We start from the raw sequence: 19144 nt of genomic DNA, 5'->3' as shown, positions 1-19144 counted from the left end.
TGTAAGTCCCAGCTACCAGAAAGGTTGAGGTGGGAGGATCCACTGAGCCCACAACATCAAGGCTGCAGTGAGCAGAGGTGGTGCCGCTGCACTCCAGCCTGGGCAAAACAAATAAGCACAAACCAAAATTCTCGAGTAGATGAGCAGGAGTCAGCACCAAAGCTTCAATATGTATACAAGATAGAAGGAAAATTGTCATTCTACCCTGTAATGTGTGTTTGTGTGTGTGTGTGTGTGTGTCTGTCTGTCTGTCTTTGTGCAAGCGAGAGAGAGAGAGAGACAGAGAAAACTAGACCAAGACCATATATCACTTTAATAACAGAACTCCCTGGACCAGTTCACAGAACTGTCATTTAAAACCAACGTCCTAGACCAACTCCAACCTTCTTGTTTTCCAGTGCACCCACCCCATACAGGGCCAGCCAGAGCCAGGTGAGAACAGGAAGGGGAGTGGGGAGGGAGAGTGGAGAGGGTCCTGACTCCCGTAGGCTTCATCTGGTCTGGCCCAGACTTGACCCCATCTGCCCAGGAGCCTCTCAGCCATGGAGTCCTCTAGGGAGGCACTTAGCCCACCTGAGAGCACAGGGAAAAGGTGGGACTGGGGGCACCTCCCAGCACCCTCCCAAAAGACTTACACAGGGGCAGGGAGGGGAGAGGGCAGAAGGGCAGGCTTCCTGCTGCTTCCAGCAGCCTCTTCATATCCAGCTCCTATCTCTCTCCTCCTCCCCCTCATCCCTCAGCAACCACAGCATGCCCAACTGAGCCCCAGCCTCTCTTCTGTCATTGAGTCTCTAGTGAGAAAGAGGACTCTGAAATCAGGGCCCAAGAGGAGAGACCTGGCGGCTGGGTGGCTGGCCGGTGGGTGGTGACTGTTCCTCACGCACAGTAGTGGGAGGTCCATGCGTTGCACGTCGGAGGCTACTGCCTCTCCTCCATTAGTGGAGCTGCTGGAGGCCCCAGGAAGCATGAGGCAGTGGTGTGCAGTGAGACTGGAGGAAACAGCAGGACTCAGAGGAGGGAGTCCTAGACCAAAAGGGAAAGGAACCGATTCACAGCATGGCTCTACACTAGCCAAGTGACTTTTATTTTAGTAAATCACTTAACCATGCAGGGCCTTGATTTTCACTCCTATCAAATGGGGCTAAAAATATCTGCTGCTCGAGATTTTTTGTGAGATTTCTATGAGAAGATTAATGCATACATTCCCTGTAAATTCCGAATGTATTATGTACCAACCCCCACCCCTGCCCAACCTTAGAGGAAGATGCGTTTCATGATCATCCCCTAAATTTGTAAAATACTTTATGTAAATAATGTTTGTTGTGTTGTGTTGTGTTTTGTTTTGTTTTGTTTTTGAGACAGAGTCCTGCTCTGTCGCCCAGCCTGGAGTGCAGTGGCACTATCTCAGCTCACTGGAACCTCCGCCTCCCAGGTTTAAGCGATTCTCCTGCCTCAACCTCCCAAGTAGCTGGGTGCGTGCCACCATGCCCAGCTAATTTTTGCATTTTTGGTATAGATGGGGTTTCACCATGTTGGCCAGGCTGGTCTCGAACTCCTGACCTCGTGATCCGCCCACCTCGGCCGCCCAAAGTGCTAGGATTACAGGCGTGAGCCACCCCACCGGACCAGTAATGTGTTTTTATACACATTATCTCACTTGGCCTTCCCATTGAACAGATGAAGGAGAGTGGCTTGCCCGGAGTCACACAACTTATGTAGATGCAGAACCCGAACTGCTAAATGCTGAGCTCTCTCCACAGTGCAGGGAATGTGGCCACTAGTAACTGCCTTAGAGACCAGGGATGAATTATGGTAACAGATATACACATAAATAACACGATAGGCCTGGCACGGTGGTGCACGCCTGTAATCCCAGCACTTTGGGAGGCCAAGGCTGGTGGATCACCTGAGCTCGGGAGTTCAAGACCAGCCTGACCAACATGGTGAAACCCATCTCTACTAAATACAAAAAATTAGCCAGGCGTGGTGGCACATGCCTGTAATCCCAGCTACTTGGGAGGCTGAGGCAGGAGAATTGCTTGAACCCGGGAGGTAGAGGTTGCAGTGAGCTGAGATTGCGCCATTGTACTCCTGCCTGGGCAACAAGAGCAAAACTCCATCTCAAAAAAAAAAAACAAAAAACACTACAGATCGCTCACTCTAAGCCTAGCACTGTGCTAGGCATTGTACAGGTCTTATTTAATAGCATATAACAATAGCATATAAGTAGCCATGATGGTTATTATCAGGAAATTAAGGTTTACCAAAGTTAGAAACTTGCCAAAGGTCGACACAGGAAATGGTAGATCTGGGATACAAATTCAGGCATACTCTTACCCAGTTCATCCTTAAATTGATAGAAATCCAATGGATTCAATGTTTAAGCTTCACTTCTTCCTCCACTCACTCTGGGGAACATGTCCTAGGCCCCTCCCCAGCCCCCCGCAGGGCCCGGGCCTAAGGGGTAAGGTTCCTTGTATTCTAGGGCAGGTCCTTTAGAAACCTCCCTGCCCTACTCCTGTCCCCACACTCACCCGAGCAGTGTCATGGATCCAGTCCAGAAACTCAGCTACCTTGGCGTAGACACCTGGGTGATTGGGCTCTGCACAGCCACGCCCCCAGCTGACCACCCCCACCAGGCGCCATGTGTCCCCATCTGGGCACACCAGAGGGCCCCCGCTATCTCCCTGAGGGATCCAGGCATGGAGACACAGAGAAACAGCCAGTTAGTTCTTCCTGATGGAGAGTACCAGACCACTATGGCAAGTGGAATCTCCTTACTGGGCCCCTCCTGCTTCTAGCTGAGATACCTGCTGGCCTCACCCCTCCTTAAACCCTTAGCATGGGCTCCAGACTTGCCTAAGTGCCCCTCCTTCTAGAGAGGCTGTCTCACACCACCGACAAGCTCAGACCAGGGCAGGGGGCCAAGTCATAGCAAGCCCCCTTTCCTCCCACCCCCACCTCCACCCCCACCCTCGCCCCAGACACCACAGACCACACCTGGCATGCATCAGCCCTTCCGTCCAAGTAGCCAGCACAAAGCATGCGGGGGGTGAGGGCTCCACTGTACACGCAAGAGCTGTTGCAGAGCTGAGTGCTGAGCAGGGGCACCACCGTGTCCTGGAGCATATCTGAGCTGTAAGCTATGAGAGACACCGAGAAAAACTGTAGGGCACAAAGCAAGGCCCAGGCAGGCAGAACAGCAAGAGGGGAGGTAATTAAAAGTCCCAGAGACAGGGAGACCCAAAGAGGCGAGCCCAGGTTGGGAGCTGTGGACCCTGAGCAAGGAAGCAGTAGGCTATCAGACGTGGGGGCTGGGAGTGGGAAGAGGAGGAGGACTCACACATACACCAATTGTGAGACCATGGCGCTCCTGGGACAAGGGGACGGGGAGTAAAAGGGTCTGGGTTTAGGGAAAACTTGCAGTAGACGTTCTCCCCAGAAAGGCCCAAGCAGGGGAGACTGGAGCCCCCAGGCCTGGCCAAGGGTGATGCCAGGGAAAAACAGGGCTGGCACTGTCATGTGGCCGGGGGATGTGGCCTTGCCTCACCCTGTGAAGAATGCCTCCCACACCCGCTCCTGCACCGAGGGCCCAGGGAGCTGACTCACTATGGCTAGGGTCGGTGTGGCCCCAGCCAGACACCCAGCACTGCGAGCCCTTCGGAAAATGCTGCTCCTTGGCTGGCAGGCACACAGCGCCCACGGTGTCTGTAGAGAGGCACATGGTCCTGGTTCCCAGTCAGGCTTGGCTTCCCCCACTGCAGAGCCTGGGCGAAGGACCCAGGACTGCCAGGCCCTCCTCACCCCCCTTCTCAAACAGTCCTGGTTCCTGGGTTCCACCAGCCAGGCCTCCTAGATGGCTATGCAAGTGGGGCACTGTCCCGTCTTTGGGGTCCCCTGTCACAGAGGACAGCATACAAACTGCAGTGTGCATGGCGCCCCCTAGGGGTGGACAGGGCCCATACTGCCCCCTCCCCACACCTGGGGATGGAGTGGGTGTGAAAATTCTTTCAGGCCATGGGTACCCAACTTCTAATGAGGACAGTGTTTCCAAAAACATGTGACATATCCAATGGGTGCAGCCATGCATGATTTTAGGTAGTACATAGGCACGCCATTGAGTAAAGCATTCACTTGGGAAGAATGACATGTCCTTTTCAATTCTCTTTCGGTCCCTCTAACCGCATCACAGAGAAAGACTTCGTTTGGTGCTGGTCTGTGCCTTTCTTACTGCCCGCTATCTTCCCACCAAATAGAAGACAGCACGCCCAGGTGCAGCAACTTCTGCGGCAGACTCGGCTACCTATAACTTCCACAATGATTTCTTTTCATGCTACGTATTTTTGTGGTTAGTATCTATTTATTATAAGTAACATAGGTTCTCTAGTTAGGTAAGTAATATAGGTTATCTAGCTAGAGATACTAATTATTATCTATTTACTATACCTATTTTGTATATTTAAATAGTAAATATGCTATTTACTTACTATACTATATAGTAAATATACTATTTATTATAACTAAATAAGTATATTTAAAAGAGAAATACTACTACAGTAGATACCCATGTAGTATGTACTACTTAGATACTAATATAGTAGTATTTTTCTTTTAAATATACTTATTTCAGTCAACTAAGAAAGTTTTCTTTTCTTTTCTTTTTTTTTTTTTTTTGAGACGGAGTCTTGCTTTGTCACCCAGGCTGGAGTACAGTGGCATGATCTCAGTTCACTGCAATCTCTGCCTCCCAGGTTCAAGTGATCCTCCTGCCTCAGCCTCCCGAGTAGCTGGGACTACAGGCATGAGCTACCACGCCCAACTCATTTTTGTATTTTTGGTAGAGACGGGGTTTCACCATGTTGGCCAGGCTGGCCTTGAACTCCTGACCTCAAGTGATCTGCCCACCTCACCCTCCTAAAGTGCTGGGATTACAGGCATGAGCTGCCACGCCCAGCCTTAGAAATATTATCTGTTGAACGATAGTTCACGTATGTGATAAAATTTGCGAAATGTGTATGGTAATGACTGTTATTTGGGAAACTTAAGGCTACACGTGATGACGGGAGGGAGGAGTGTTACGTATATGTGAATGTATATGTGTGTGTACAGTGTGCATGTTTGTGTGTGTGGTGTGTGTGCGCAAGTGTGTTCACGTGAGCACGTATGTGTGAGCATGTGTGAATGCTCGTATGTGAGTCTATGTGCATGTGACTGTGTGAGTGCATGTGTGTGTGTGTTCATAGGTGAATGCCCACATGCACGTGTGTGTCGGGGAGAGTGGTTGCTGGTATGGCTCCAGCCTGGGCTCACCTTCTAGGGCAGGTGCAGCAGCAGGAGGAGCCCTGGCATCAGGCTTAGGAACTGTTTGCCACATGACCTTGAAGAGAGTTGCTTCCCTCCCTACACTGCAGTGCTCTTGTCTGTATCTACCTGTTTCATCTACCTATCAGGGTTGTTACAAGGACTGAAAGAGAAGACATTTGAAAAAATGTATCTCATAAACTGTAACATGGCACCAAATGGCTAGGACCAGAGGCAAGCCTGGGGACAGGGGTGGAGCAGCCTATTGGCGGATGGGGCAGCTGCTTCGGACCTCAAGGCAAAGCCCACCTGCAGCCCAGCCATGAAAAGGGTCTGAACCTCTTTTCCCAAAAGAGCCTGTACGAGAGTTGATAACAATTCCAGAACCAGGTGATGCCAAAATTCACTACAGTCCCAAAATAAATAGAATGTTTTAAGGTTTACGGTGTTCAGAGGAAACTTCAGAAATCAGCTCGCCACTCTTCCACCCAGCCCCCGCCCTCTCTCGCCATAGTCTCCAGCCTGCCCACCCTCAAGCCAGTGCCACACCTGAGAAGTTGAGAGGGGTCCGGAGCCTCAGGAGGGCGACGTCGTAGTCATGATTCTGGGCACTGTAGAGGGGGTGTGGGATAATCCTCTCCACCACAGCCCCTTGGTAGGGCCTGACGGCACGGTGGCTGACCAGCCCCGCATGAACCCGCCAGCTGGACAGGTGGGCCAGCCTGAAACTGCACACAGGGGCCATGCTGAGCGGGGAAGGAAGGGGCAGAAGAGGTGTTCCTAAGCGAGGTAGCAGGTGGAGGAAGCTGGCCAGAGCAGCCATTGGTGGGGGGGCCGTCAGCAGGCAGTAAGCTCCCAGACCCCATGGACTATGCCTCTTAGTATCACCCCAGGAGCCGGCAAGACACTGGGCATGCAGTAGGTGCTTAATAAATGCTCCAGGACTGATGGATAGAGAAGACTATGGGTCATCTGCAACCATCACTCCCTCTTTCCTGCATAACTTCCCTCCAAGTTTTATAACAAACACATAGAGGGCCTTGTGTCGGAAAAACTTCCCCTGGTCCTATCTCTCAACTTACTGTGTGTGATCAGGAGAGAGGCACTTCTCCCTCCCAGCCTCGGTAAAATGCAGATTACACTCTCTGCCCTCTTCGGCATCAAGAGAAGATCAAAGAGCTCATTCACTCATCATTCATTCATTCCTCCAAGTCACATTTATTAAGCACCTATTATATTCCAGGGACTGTTCTAGACCCTGAGGACACAGCAGCGGATAAATCTACAAAGAGATTTAGTGGTAAATAAGACTGAGAGTCCCTGCTCCTGCAGAGCTTCCCATCTAAAGGGGAAGAAACATATTAACCAAATAATTACATGGAAAATGATTGAGCCAAAGATAAGCCTGAAGAAACACAGGGTGCTGTGAATGTGTAAGTATTTTTAACACTTAAAAGCTGATGAGGCCAGGCACGGTGGCTCACGCCTGTTATCCCAGCACTTTGGGAGGCCGAGGCAGGCAGATCACCTGAGGTCAGGAGTTCGAGACCAGTCTGGCCAACATGGTGAAAACCCCATCTCTACTAAAAATACAGAAAATTAGCTGAGCATGGTGGTGCCCAGCTGAGGCACAAGAATCGCTTGAACCCAGGAGGTGAAGGTTGCAGTGAGCCAAGATTGCGCCACTGCACTCCAGCCTGGGCAACAAAGTAAGACTCTGTCTCAAAAAAAAAAAAAAAAAACTGATGAATATAAAGAACAAACCTTCATATTATTACTGTTCTTTGTGCAGATCTGTTCTTGATACTGAATGGGAAAACTTCACAAACACCAGTCTTACCCTTTTGGAGCAAAAAGCTGGAGACAGTTGGACACGAACATTTGATACAGGACATACCAACAGCCAAAAAGAAAGGGCAACTGAGGCTCTCTGTCCTCAGCAGCCGCAGAGACTTGCCTGTGCATACAATGTGCAGCAGTCACCACCCAGTGTGGCGCTAGCACAGAGCCCCCACACGTGTGCCGGAAGCCCAAGGCCACGCTGGCCTGCCACGGCCAGCGCCCAGGAGCCACAGACTGCCCACCAACTATTCGGGAAGCCAGGGGCCTCGCTCCACACTCTGCCAACAGAGATGGGTGAGATAGAAAGAGAGAGAGAGGTGAGTGTCAGCATGGTCCTAACTCTCAGGGAGCGTGGCCCAGTGCCAAGCCCCAGAGAGCCAGTGTGGACAGCTCTCCTTTCTTATTCCTGGTCCTAAGTATGGGGGATGGGAAGGTAGAAGTGTTGATTTCACCCCTGCCTGCCCCATCCAGCTGTGGGCCCGCTGAGAGCAGAAACTGTATCTGCACTAATGGAGCCCCAGTATCTAACAGAATGCCTGTCCTGTAGTAAAGGTCGAAGTGTTGGTGTGTGGAAGGATGTATGAATGGACAGATGAAGAAACAGGTAGATGAACGGGAAGACCAATGAAAGGAACTCCACAGATTGCTTCCCGTTTGGTACCTGACTCACCACCTGCCCTTAGTTTCCCGAAGCTGCTAACAGGTCACTCAATAGCCAATAATAATTTCACCTCTGGGGCTCTCCAGAAGGTGGAGTTGATGTCAGAGGCCAAGGAAGAGAGTGGCAGGTAGTGAAGGAAGGAGATCATCAGCCCAGATCTGTGGCTGGTGAGGGACCTGATGGAGGCTTAGAAAGGGTTCTGCTGGGGCAGAACAGCAACTGCAAGAAGGGGCCTGGCAGGCAGATGGGCAGGTGGGCAAGACCCCTACCCCAGGCCCAGCAGAGCCTCACCATAGGGCTCTTCCACACTTGAGGCAGGGGGAACACCCCTTCCTCTCACCACCACCTCCCCTGGACCAAGATATGACTCACCAGAGCACCTGAGGGAAACAACTCGACCAGAAGTGCAGTTGTTCCTGCAAAACAGAGGTATCAACAAGAAGCTGGGCAGGGGCTGCCCTGCAGCCACACACATCCAAGGACGTGAAGAATGGGGGAGGCTGGTGGGGGTGGTGGATAGTTCTTAAGGCTGTCATGTAGCCACAGCCTGAAGAATACCACAATTTCGTTCCTGCTCCCACCCAAACACTCAGACCCCTCCTCATCACTGGTCTCCAGGACAGGAGCATTCCTCCCGCCTAGTCTCCCAGAGGGCAACAGAAGGACTTCACGGTCCTTGCAGATCAACTGGGACATAGCGTGTTTACAGATGAGAAAGCCACGCTGTTCCCACTAAGTGTCCTGAATGAATACACACTCAATGAATGAATGAATGGATAGGTGAGTGTGTGCATGACTAGGGTTCTTCACCCCATGCTCCTTCCTAGGTGTGCTGTATTCTCCACCCTGGTCCCTCTGCCTGGGCCTTGCATATTCATATTCTTGCTCTCCTCTTTCCTCTCTTCTCTCTTAGCTCCTAGTTCCTTTTTTGACCAAAACTCCCTTCTCTTTCTTTACTCACCTCTTGCCCCTGGCAGTCCAATGTCTAGACCCTCTTAGTTTCTCCTAGTTTCCCAAATCCACAGCCCTCCCGGCTCTCCTGGAGGAGTCAGCCCTACCCCTACTTCCATTTTCCCATTCAGGTATCCAAGACAAGAACCCAGTCAGAACCTTCCCAACTCCAGCCACATTCCTGAGCACAGGAGCTGGACAGGAGGGGCCTGAAGGAACAGTTCAAATTGGTAATGTGGTAATGGGGGTGCCCACCTTTCTATCCCAGGAGGCTGATAGGCACCTTGAGGAAGCCTAGGAAGGCACAAAGACCCTCTCTGCTTGTGTCCCAGTCATACCAGACCGTCCCCAGGATCTGGAGAAGGGGCTGCTCCATTCCACAGCCCTCTTCTCTAGGAGACTCTCCAGACTACAAGCAACTCTTAGCCAGAGCAACTCAACCATCTCTCTCCGGAAATAATCTGAATTATCCAAATAATGAGGGGCAGGATTCAGAGAGCACTTAGCTTGGAGACAGGAGCCTGGTTTCAAGGCTTGACTTGACTGCTTATTACGTATGTGACCTTGGACAAGGCTCTTTAACCTTATTAAGCCTCAGTTTCCTAACCTGTAAAATGGCGATGAGTACCATTTCACATCTTGTGACAATAATAACCAACCCTACATTTCTTGTGAAGGGCAAATAGCAGATGTGAAGTGGTGACAGACAGGGCTCATGTGAACTGAGTTTGTAATTTCTAACTAGGAAATGTTCCTCTTTGTCCTCCTATCTTAGGCCACCAGTGTCCTCACCACCGGTATCCCAAGAAAGGAGATTTTTGCTGGACTGACCACCAGGAAGTAAGGGACCCCACTCACCTAACAGCCTCAGTAGTCCTACCTGGGCTGCCACGCCTCCTCCAGGAAGCCTCCCAGTCTAGGAGAGAGTTGAGCAAACTCCTGGGAACTGATGAGTTTGATGTCAGTGAGGTTTACTCCCTTGTGGTGAGTGAGTCTTGGCAGAAGAAGGGAATAGAACAGGAGGAAATCATAACTGGAATGTGTACGAGATATAATACTAGTATAGTGACCACAAGACTGTGATAATGACTACTGCTGGGATTTATGCTTGTTAAAAAGCAGTAATACTCCAAACAGAAAAATGGGCCGGGGCACCATTGTGCCCAGAGACCAGAAGATGGCCAAAAAGACCTCTTGACATTTCCTGAGCACACTGACCAGTGATGGGCACATAGAGGTCTCCAACTCCCATCCCATGCCAGCCAGGCCTCCCCCTTCACAGGACCCACATCTAACTCCTATTACCTGAGATGCCCAAGGCTCCAGCAGATCTGCAGCCCCAGGGTGGGGCTCCAGCCCTCATGGCAGACCAGGAGCCAGCATGGCCGATCCCTCACTTGCACTTCCAGCAAGAAGTCTTCACTGTTTATTCTGAAAGATACTGAAATCACAGCATGAAAACCACATGGGAGAGGACGGTGGTAGGGTGGGACAGGAAGAGCTGGACCCAGGACTCTGTAGTACTTGAAGAGGCCTTAATGACAGCATCTGTGTCACCTAGTACCAAGTTCCCTGCTCCCTGGGGAGTGAGACCAGTCCCAAGAGCAGTATCACCCCTATTGGTAGAGCATTTCAGTTTTCTATTTTAACCAAGTGCTTTTAAGCGTGGTCTACCACTCATTGTCACAGCAGCCCTGTGCAATGAGTACTGCCATCCTCTCCATTCTGCAGAAGGAGAACTAAGGCATGGAGTTTAAGCAACTTCCCCAAGATCACAGGGTCAGGAAATGATGGATCCAGGACTTAAATCCAGGTCTTCTGATTTCAAATCTTGTGATAATAATAGTTACCGGTTGTTGAGTATATGCTTTTTCCAGGCTGTTATGGACTGACCCGTGTCCCCGCCCCCAAACACACACACACACAAATTCATATGTTAAAGCCCCAACCCTCAATGTGACTGTATGTGGAGACAGGGCCTTTAAGAAGGTGATTCAGATTAAATGAGGTCACGAGGATGACGCCCTGATCCAGTAGAGCCAATGTCCTTATAAGAAGAGGAAGAGAGCTCCCTCTCTCCTCAAGAGCAGAGGAAAGGCCCGGGGAGGACACAGGCAGAAGACAGCAATCTACAATCCAGGAAAAGAGCTCTCTCCTGAAACTGAATTCCACAGCACCTTGATCTTGGACTTCTAGCCGCCAGAATGGTGAGAAAATAAATGTGGTTTAAACCACCCAGTCTGTGGTACTCAGTCACAGCAAACCAAACAGACTACTGCACAAGCTCTGTGCTAATGTCTTTTCTTAGATTAGTTTGTCTTATCCTTAAAAAATTTATGCAGTAAATATTTGTATTTCCATTTTATGGAGAGGGGAACAGAAGCAACAAGAAGTAATGTGCCCAAAGTCACACAGTCAAAGACAGACTGCAACCTTATTCTAATGAGGTTATTCTAAGCTCCAGCCTCTGGACAGCATTGTACCTTCTGATCCCCAACTCTTATCTGGAGGGGAGGGGACAATCAGGAGAGGGAGAGTGGGGATGAGGTGGGCTGATGTTCCCAGGTCCCTAGGTGGCCATGCTGGTCACACACTGGCTCCTACACACATATCTGATCCCTCCTTCCCCACGTCCCTGGCTCACTCTGCCCCAAATGGCAAGTTTCCGTCCCTCTTGCCAGCCTGGTCTCCAGACCTTGCCCCAGCTAGAGATCAGGACAGTCCTCAGGGAGCGCTGAAAGCCCCAAATCAGAGATCACCTCTGCAAGGTGACATCTTGTCACCACCCTCACACTAGAGAAGGGAAACACATATGGTTGGCAGTGAACAGATGGCCCTTCAGTGTCGGTTCTCTTGCCCCCAGCTGTGACAAGTCCCTGCTGGCGAGGGAGGCCCGTAGCCTTAGGGGTGCAGCCCACCTGTTTTGGGAAGTGCAGGGGGCAGAGCTTCCTCACCGCTGGCCTCTGAGCAGCTCAAAGTTATCTCCTCATCCTGCAAGGTCCCGGAAATGGGCTGAGAGGCAGCAGGACACAGATACAGCACTTTAGAGAAGAACAAAGAGAAAGGGTCTGATTTCCAAAGGAGAGGGTCAAGGTGCTGACCTCCTCATCAGCCACCTTGCTCTCAGGCAGCTCCCCAACTAACCTGCTGAGGAGGGGCATAGCGCTCCATCTTTCTCGGCCTCAGCCCCTATCTCTGCCTTTTTGACTCTCCTTTTCTCTCTCTCTCTCTCTCTGTCTCTCTCTGTCTCTGTCTCTCTCTCTATCTGTCTCTCAGTATGTCTCTGTCTCTGTCTGTGTGTGTTCTCTCTGTGTCTCTCTCACTGGGAAAGATTTCCAGAAAAAGTCTAAGACCTCCTTGGATCATACACTGTTCTTCTTTATGTAGAGCCTAGATCCCTCCTGCTGTAATTTCACCCTTTCTCCCCTTGTCTGCACAGAGTAGTTGAGGAAGACACTTGTCCCATTTACCTTTAACACCCGCTAAGCACCTGCTTCTCCCTTCCAACCCCCCCCTCACCAGAGAAGGGCCCCCAGCACTGACCTAGGAGCCATGAGCCAACACCCGCACCAGCCAGCAGCCCCAGGGCTCCCAGCACTGCACAGCCACGTCGCATGGAACACCAGCACACCGCCTGAGAAACTGTGGGAAAGGGCAGAGGGGTATCTGGGTCCCCTGCTCCTGCCAGCCTGCCTTACTTCACCCTAAGTCACCACCATGGAGCTAGGCACCCACAGAGCTCCAACAGGACACCTCCTCCTGCTCCATCAGCCCAGATTAGGGAGGGGGTGGGGGCAGGGGAGGATGTAGAGGGCCCGATCACTGAAGCCCACAAATCCCATTCAATCCCTAAAGTGGGAAATGAGGAGCAGAAGCAGTTCTGGGGATGAAGAGTGAGACAGCCTCTCACCATCAATCATGTGGGGCTGACCCCAAGGAGGATCCGGGGAATGTAGGATGATTGCCCTCCACTGTCCCCACCCTGTCATTCCCCTATGGCCCAGTCTGGCCTACTGGGATGCTGCTGGTCTCCAGGCTCTGCTCTGAAGATCCCAGGTCCTGGGCCCTCTTCTGCATACTGGGCCTCCACAGGGGGTTGGTCATCCAGCATCAGGCTCTGGGGAAATAAGGGCCAGACACCCAGGATCCCCACATCAAGGACTGCTGAGAGAAGTCACAGCCCAGTCCAAGTCCCCATTCTTTAACCCCAGTCGTGATTCCCTTGCCACTTGTAAACCTCTACTCATCTTGGAGACTCCCTGTATATTCCCACAAATACCTTGCCAGGCTCCCCTGTGTCCTCCTGGGGCCCCTAACCCCACTGACCTTACTCTCACATGGCCAGTAGCAAACACTTGAATGCAGATTTGGCCCATTCCAAAGCCCGCACTCCTAGCCGCTCCTTCATCTTCCATAAACATTGAAGGCATCTGCTAAAGTCCCTCAACACCCTCCTTCAGCTTCAAGATCCCACCCTGCTTCATTCTCTCCTATCTCAGAGGAAGAAGTGCCCCTCCACAATGCACCCACCCACCCAATCATTCATTCCATAGATATTTGGTCCAAGTGCACAGGTCACTATAGGGGATACTATAGGGAGTTCAGAATAAACCAACGTGGACCACTACCCACTCTGACTGCATCAAAGAACCTGTAGTCTGGTCCTGAAGATAAGTCATGTAAAGCACAATATGTTAAGTGACAGAAGGAAAGTTCAGCTAAACTACCTGATATGGTTTAGCTGTGTCCCCACCCAAAATCTCATCTTGAACTGTAATCCAAATTGTAATCCCCATGTGTTGGGGTAGGGACCTCGTGGGAGGTGATTAAATCGTGGGGGTGGTTCCCAAATGTTGTTCTCATGATAGTGAGTGAGTTCTCACGAGATCTGATGGTTTTATATGGGACTTTTTCCCTCTCCACTCTGCACTTCTCTCTCCTGCCACCATGTGAAGAAGGACATGTTTGCTTCCCCCTTCTGCCATGATTGTAAGTTTCCTGAGGCCTCCCAGCCATGAGGAACCTTGAGTCAATTAAACCTCTTTGCTTTATAAATTACTCAGTCTCCAGTAATTCTTTATAGCAGTGTGAGAACAAACTAATACAGTAAATTGGTGCTGCTGTAAAGATACCTAAATATATGGAAGTGACTTTGGAACTGGTTAACAGGTAGAGGTTGGAATAGTTTGGAGGTTTCAGAAGAAGACAGGAAGATGTGGGAAAGTTTAGAACTTCCTAGACACTTGTTAAATGGTTTTGACCAAAATACTGATAGTGATATGGACAATGAAGTCCAGGCTGAGGTGGTCTCAGATGGAGATGAGGAACGTCTTGGAAACTGAAGGAAAGGTGACTCTTGCTATGCTTTAGCAAAAAACTAGAAGCATTTTGCCCCTGCCCTAGAGATCTGTGGAACTTTGGTGGGTTTTTTTTTGGGGGGGGTGGTGTTTTGTTCAACCTTATTGACGCATAATGCACATTCAAAATATTACATACATTTTAAGTTCTCAGATCAAAACTTTGACAAAGGTATACACCCACATGACCAACACAGTCAAAATATAGGACATGAAGGTCACCCCAGAAATTTTCCTTCTGCCTTTTTGCAGTTAACTCCTCCCCAACCCACAGCCCTGGAAAATCACTGATCTGTTTCTCTCACTGTATATTAGAGTTCCCTTTTTTATAGTTTCATATAAATGAAACCATGTGACATATAGTCTTTCCTTTTTTTATTTTTTAATTTTACTTTAACTTCCAGGATATATGCGCAGAACTTGCAGGTTTGTTACATAGGCATACATGTGCCATGGTGGTTTGCTGCACCCATCAACCCGTCATCTAGGTTTTAAGCCCCGTATGCATTGGGTAATTGTCCTAATGCTCTCCCTCCTCTTGTCCCCCGCCCCCAGTCAGGCCCCGGGGTGTGTTGTTCCTCTCCCCGTGTCCATGTATTCTCACTGTTCAACTCCCACTTATGAGTGAGAATATGTGGTGTTTGGTTTTCTGTTCCTGTGTTAGTTTGCTGAGAATAATGGCTTCTAGCTTCATCCACGTCCCTGCAGAGGACATGATTTCATTCTTTTTTATGGCTGCATAGTATGCCATGGTGTATATGTGCCACATTTTCTTTATCCAGTCTATCATTGATGGGCATTTGAGTTGGTTCCAAGTCTTTGCTATTGTAAATGGTGCTGCAATAAACATATGTGTGCATGTGTCTTTACAGTAAGATGATTTATAATCCTTTCAGTATATATGCAGTAATGGGATTGCTGGGTCAAATGGTATTTCTGGTTCTAGATCCTTGAGGAATCGCCACACTGTCATGAGATCTGTGGATCTTTGGACTTGAGAGAGATGATTTAGGGTATCTGGCAGAAGAAATTTCTAAGGAGCAAAGTGTTCAAGAGGAAACAGAGCATAAAAGTTTGGAAAATTTGTAGCCTGATGATGTGACAGAAAAGAAAACCCATTTTCTGAGGAGAAATTCAAGCCTGCTGCAAAAATTTGCATAAGTAATGAAGAGCTAAATGTTAATCACCACGACAATGGGGAAAATATCTCCAGGGCATGTCAGAGACCTGCAGAGCAGTCCCTTCCGTTACAGGACCAGAGGCCCAGGAGAGAAAAATGGTTTTGTGGGCCAGGCCAGGACCCCCAGTTCTGTGTAGCCTGGGACATGGCACTGTGTGTCCCAGCTGCATCAGCTCCAGCCACGGTTAAAAGGGGACAAGGTACAGCTCAGGTCATTGCTTCAGAGGGTCCAAGCCCAAGCCTTGGCAGCCTCCTTGTGGTGTTGAGCCTGCGGGTGCACAGAAGTCAATAACTGAGGTTTGAAAACCTCCACCTAGATTTCAGAGGATGTATGGAAACACCTGGATGCCCTTGCAGACGTTTGCTACAGGGGTGGAGCCCTCATGGAGATCCTCTGATAGGGCAGTATGGAAGGGAAATGTAGGGTTGGAGCCCCCACACAGAGTTCCCACTGGGGCACTGCCTAGTGGAGCTGTGAAAAGAAGACCACCATCCTCCAGACCCCAGAATGGCAGATCCACCAACAGCTTTCACTGTAAGCCTGGAAAAGCTGCAGCCCATGAAAGCAGCCAGGAGTGGGGCTGTGCCCTGCAAAGCCACAAGGGCAGAGCTGCCCAAGGCCATGGGAGCCCACCTCTTGCATCAGCATGACCTGCATATAAGGCATGTAGTCAAAAGAGATCATTTTGGAACTTTAAGGTTTAACGACTGCCCTGTTGGATTTCAGACTTGCATGGGGACTGTAACCTCTTTGTTTTGAACAATTTCTCCCACTTGGAATAGGTGTATTTACCCAATGCCTGTATCCCATTGTATCTAGGAAGTAACTAACTTGCTTTTGATTTTACAGGCTCATAGGCAGAAGAGACTTGCCTTGTCTCAAATGAGACTTTGGACTTGGACTTTTGGGTTAATGCTGGAATGAGTTAAGACTTTGGGGGACTGTTGGAAAGGCATGATTGTGTTTTGAAATGAGGACATGAGATTTGGGAGGGACCAGGATAGAATGATATGATTTGGCTGTCCCCTCACCCAAAATCTCATTTTGAATTGTAATTTTGAATTGTAATGACCACGCACTGGGGGAGGGACCTCATAGTAGGTGATTGGATCATGGGGGCAGTTCCCCTGTGCTGTTCTCATGATAGTGAGTGAGTTCTCACAAGATTTGATGGTTTTATAAGGGGCTTTCCCCCTTTACTGTGCACTTCTTTCTCCTGCCACCATGTGAAGAAGAGTGCGTTTGCTTCCCCTTCCACCATGATTGTAAGTTTCCTGAGGCTTCCCCAGCCATGCAGAACTATGAGTCAATTAAACATCTTTCCTTTATAAATTACCCAGTCTCAGGCAGTTCTTCATAGCAGTGTGAGAACAGACTAATACACTACCATCATCATTCAAAAGAATAAGAGCTTACTTCTCATTGAGGTGATCACAGAAGGCTTCCTAGAAAAAGCAGCCTCTGAGACAGGCCCACAGGGATGAAGAGGGTTTAAGCTGATATAATGGGGATTGGGCAGTCCAGACAAAGAGGATTGAATCAGCAAAGGCATGGGGATAAGAAAGCATAGAGCAGAGTAAGTCATATGTGTGCCTGAAGTTCATGAGCCATGAAGAGGAGTAATGAAAATAAGATCTTAAAAAAAACACCAGACAGTTCAAAGCTAAGTCTGCAACCTACTATGTGAACTTGGACAACTCAGGCCATCTCTTCAAATTTCAATTTTCTCATTTGCAAAATAAGAGTAATAACTCCTACTTCCCAAGGAATAATCTCCCTCTTCAAGTATCTTGTCTCTCTCTGTTATTCTCCATGCCATAAAGTCAGAGTAATCTTTCTAAAATGCAAATATGAGCATGTGAGCCCCATCTCTACCCCACGAGTCTTTGTGGCCTTCAGGATCAAACCAGAACTCCATGGCATGGCTCACAAAGTCCTCTATGATCTCGCCTTGCCTCACTTCTCCATCCTCACTGCCAGCACTTGCTCCCTCCACAGCAAAATCTGGAGTCTCACTGACATGCATGCCATACCTCAGTGCCTTCAGGCACTCCCACAACAGAGAGACTTTGCACCTGCTCTCCCCTTTCCCATGTAACTGACTCCGACTGACCCTTCAAGACTCAGCACAGACGTCACTTCTCCAGGAAACTTCCTTCTATGCATACAGCACCTGTTGGGCCCTATATTGTGCTCATTTACTTCCTTCTCTCTCCTTTCTCACTGGTTTTTGCATCCCAGGGCTAAGCACGGGGCCTGGCACAAAGTGGGAATTCAGTTAAAGTACATTAAAGGAGGGAAGGAAAGAAAGGAGGGGGGAGGGAGAGACAGAGGGAGGTACAAATAAGATAACGTGAATTAAAATGGCTTTAAAAATTGTAAAGCCCAATACAAATGTTAAGTATAAAAATATTAATAGAACTACACCTAAGCTGTGGAAACTTCCCCCCAAAATTTATAATCCAGTAGGGTAGATAAGATCTCTCAAAACTGAAGCAAATCCTGTTTCCCCGGCAGACTGCTGTCTCCCCTGCATCTTTCCCTGTCAACACATAGGGTTGTATCCAATGAGGATAAAAGCCTGAAACACTGACTGCAGGAAAGCATTGGCTTAAATGTGATTTTCATGTGTCACATGAAATGTTCTTTTCACACCAAAACCTCCCCAGTCATGCCTTCGTACTCCACTGAACTGTCTTCCTAACCCTCCGGCAGGAGGAAGGAAAGACTTTGTCAGACTCACCTAGGTCAGTCACCTCCAAATTGCCCCGAAAATCATTCCACTGGACCCAGAGCACCCATGCCAGTTCAGCTCACAGACAGAGCAGCAGCCCCAACATTTTGCCTATAGAAAGAGGTACCAGCCCCACCTCCCTATTCCCTACACCAGCCACAGCCCAGGACCTATAGGACTGGACCTCCCAAGAGCTGCAGGCCTTGCTTTTCCAGGAGAAACAGAGGTCATGGTTTGTATCAAACCACACACATTCTTTCTTGTGCCTAGAGATGAGAGTCACAGGACACAGGCAGTGAGGCTGGAGGACAGCAGGCTTGGGAGAGCCAGTCAAGCACCATAAGATAGTAGAGAAGCAGCAACAGAAGGTGAGGTTCGGATTTCTTTTCTGGGGTTGTGTGATTGCTCTTGAGCTGATGTCCTTCTGAGTGGAGAGGCAGACCTGATCTAGAGAGAATTCCAGGGCATGGCCAGTCTTTTCTTCTGCCTCAGTACCAAGGAAGCTTGGCTTTAAACCCAGCCTCTGAACAAACTGGCCTCACCTCATGTACTGCTCCAACTCAAAATTCAACTGCCCAAGCTCATGTGCTAGCCTAGAAAAAAAATGGCCTTTAAAATTATAGGACACCTTGCTCCTCTTTTTGAGTGGAAGTTCAATGTAATAATGATTTGTTGAGCACCACATATGTGCAAAGCACTTGATAGATCTAAGAGGGACAAAAGAGGATAGTAAAAGGCAGTCCCTGGGGAGGAAACAGGAAATTGGCCACACGGGGCCCCTGCTAGGATTCAGCCCCTGTATCAGAGCTGCCTCAGGACGCTCTTTCCACCAGCCTAGAATCCCAAGGGCAGAGGAGGGAGAGAGGAAGAAAGAGAGAGAGGCCACAGCAGGGATGGCACAGAGGCATAGCCTTACCATAGGGGTCAGTGGCACTGTTGTAAAGCCTCAGGGTTTACTAGGCAGCGTTCTGCTCCTGTTCTCAGGCCAGCATTGATTAAAGTTAGCCCAGCAAGCTTGGTTGGAAGATGAGGTCTCCCTGGTTCACACATGGCCCCTCCCTGTATCCCTACTCCAACACTCACACAGACACGTGCCACAGAGACAATGAACTCTGCT

The 19144-nt window shown here is 49.5% G+C and overlaps 1 protein-coding gene across 1 annotated transcript; it reads right to left on the bottom strand.

Annotated features, from left to right (window-relative positions):
• Positions 1 to 292: 292 nt before the first annotated feature.
• On the bottom strand, positions 293 to 19044 carry TMPRSS5 (transmembrane serine protease 5). Its single transcript, XM_030829663.1, has 13 exons — positions 18944 to 19044; positions 12770 to 12872; positions 12299 to 12397; positions 11674 to 11796; positions 10061 to 10196; positions 9636 to 9749; positions 8177 to 8220; positions 7259 to 7421; positions 5851 to 6029; positions 3610 to 3708; positions 3001 to 3143; positions 2265 to 2687; positions 293 to 1023 (listed from the first exon to the last, which is right to left on the bottom strand). Exons 1-12 carry the CDS (start codon positions 18944 to 18946, stop codon positions 2496 to 2498), a joined length of 1398 nt encoding a protein of 465 aa, XP_030685523.1. The 5' UTR covers positions 18947 to 19044; the 3' UTR covers positions 293 to 1023; positions 2265 to 2495.
• Between the last annotated feature and the right edge of the window lie 100 nt (positions 19045 to 19144).

The sequence above is a fragment of the Nomascus leucogenys genome, chromosome 15 (genome assembly GCF_006542625.1).
Source record: "Nomascus leucogenys isolate Asia chromosome 15, Asia_NLE_v1, whole genome shotgun sequence".
NCBI lineage: Eukaryota > Metazoa > Chordata > Mammalia > Primates > Hylobatidae > Nomascus > Nomascus leucogenys.
The sequence above is the reverse complement of the archived record's forward strand: the minus strand, read 5'-3'. Positions and strand labels throughout refer to the sequence as shown.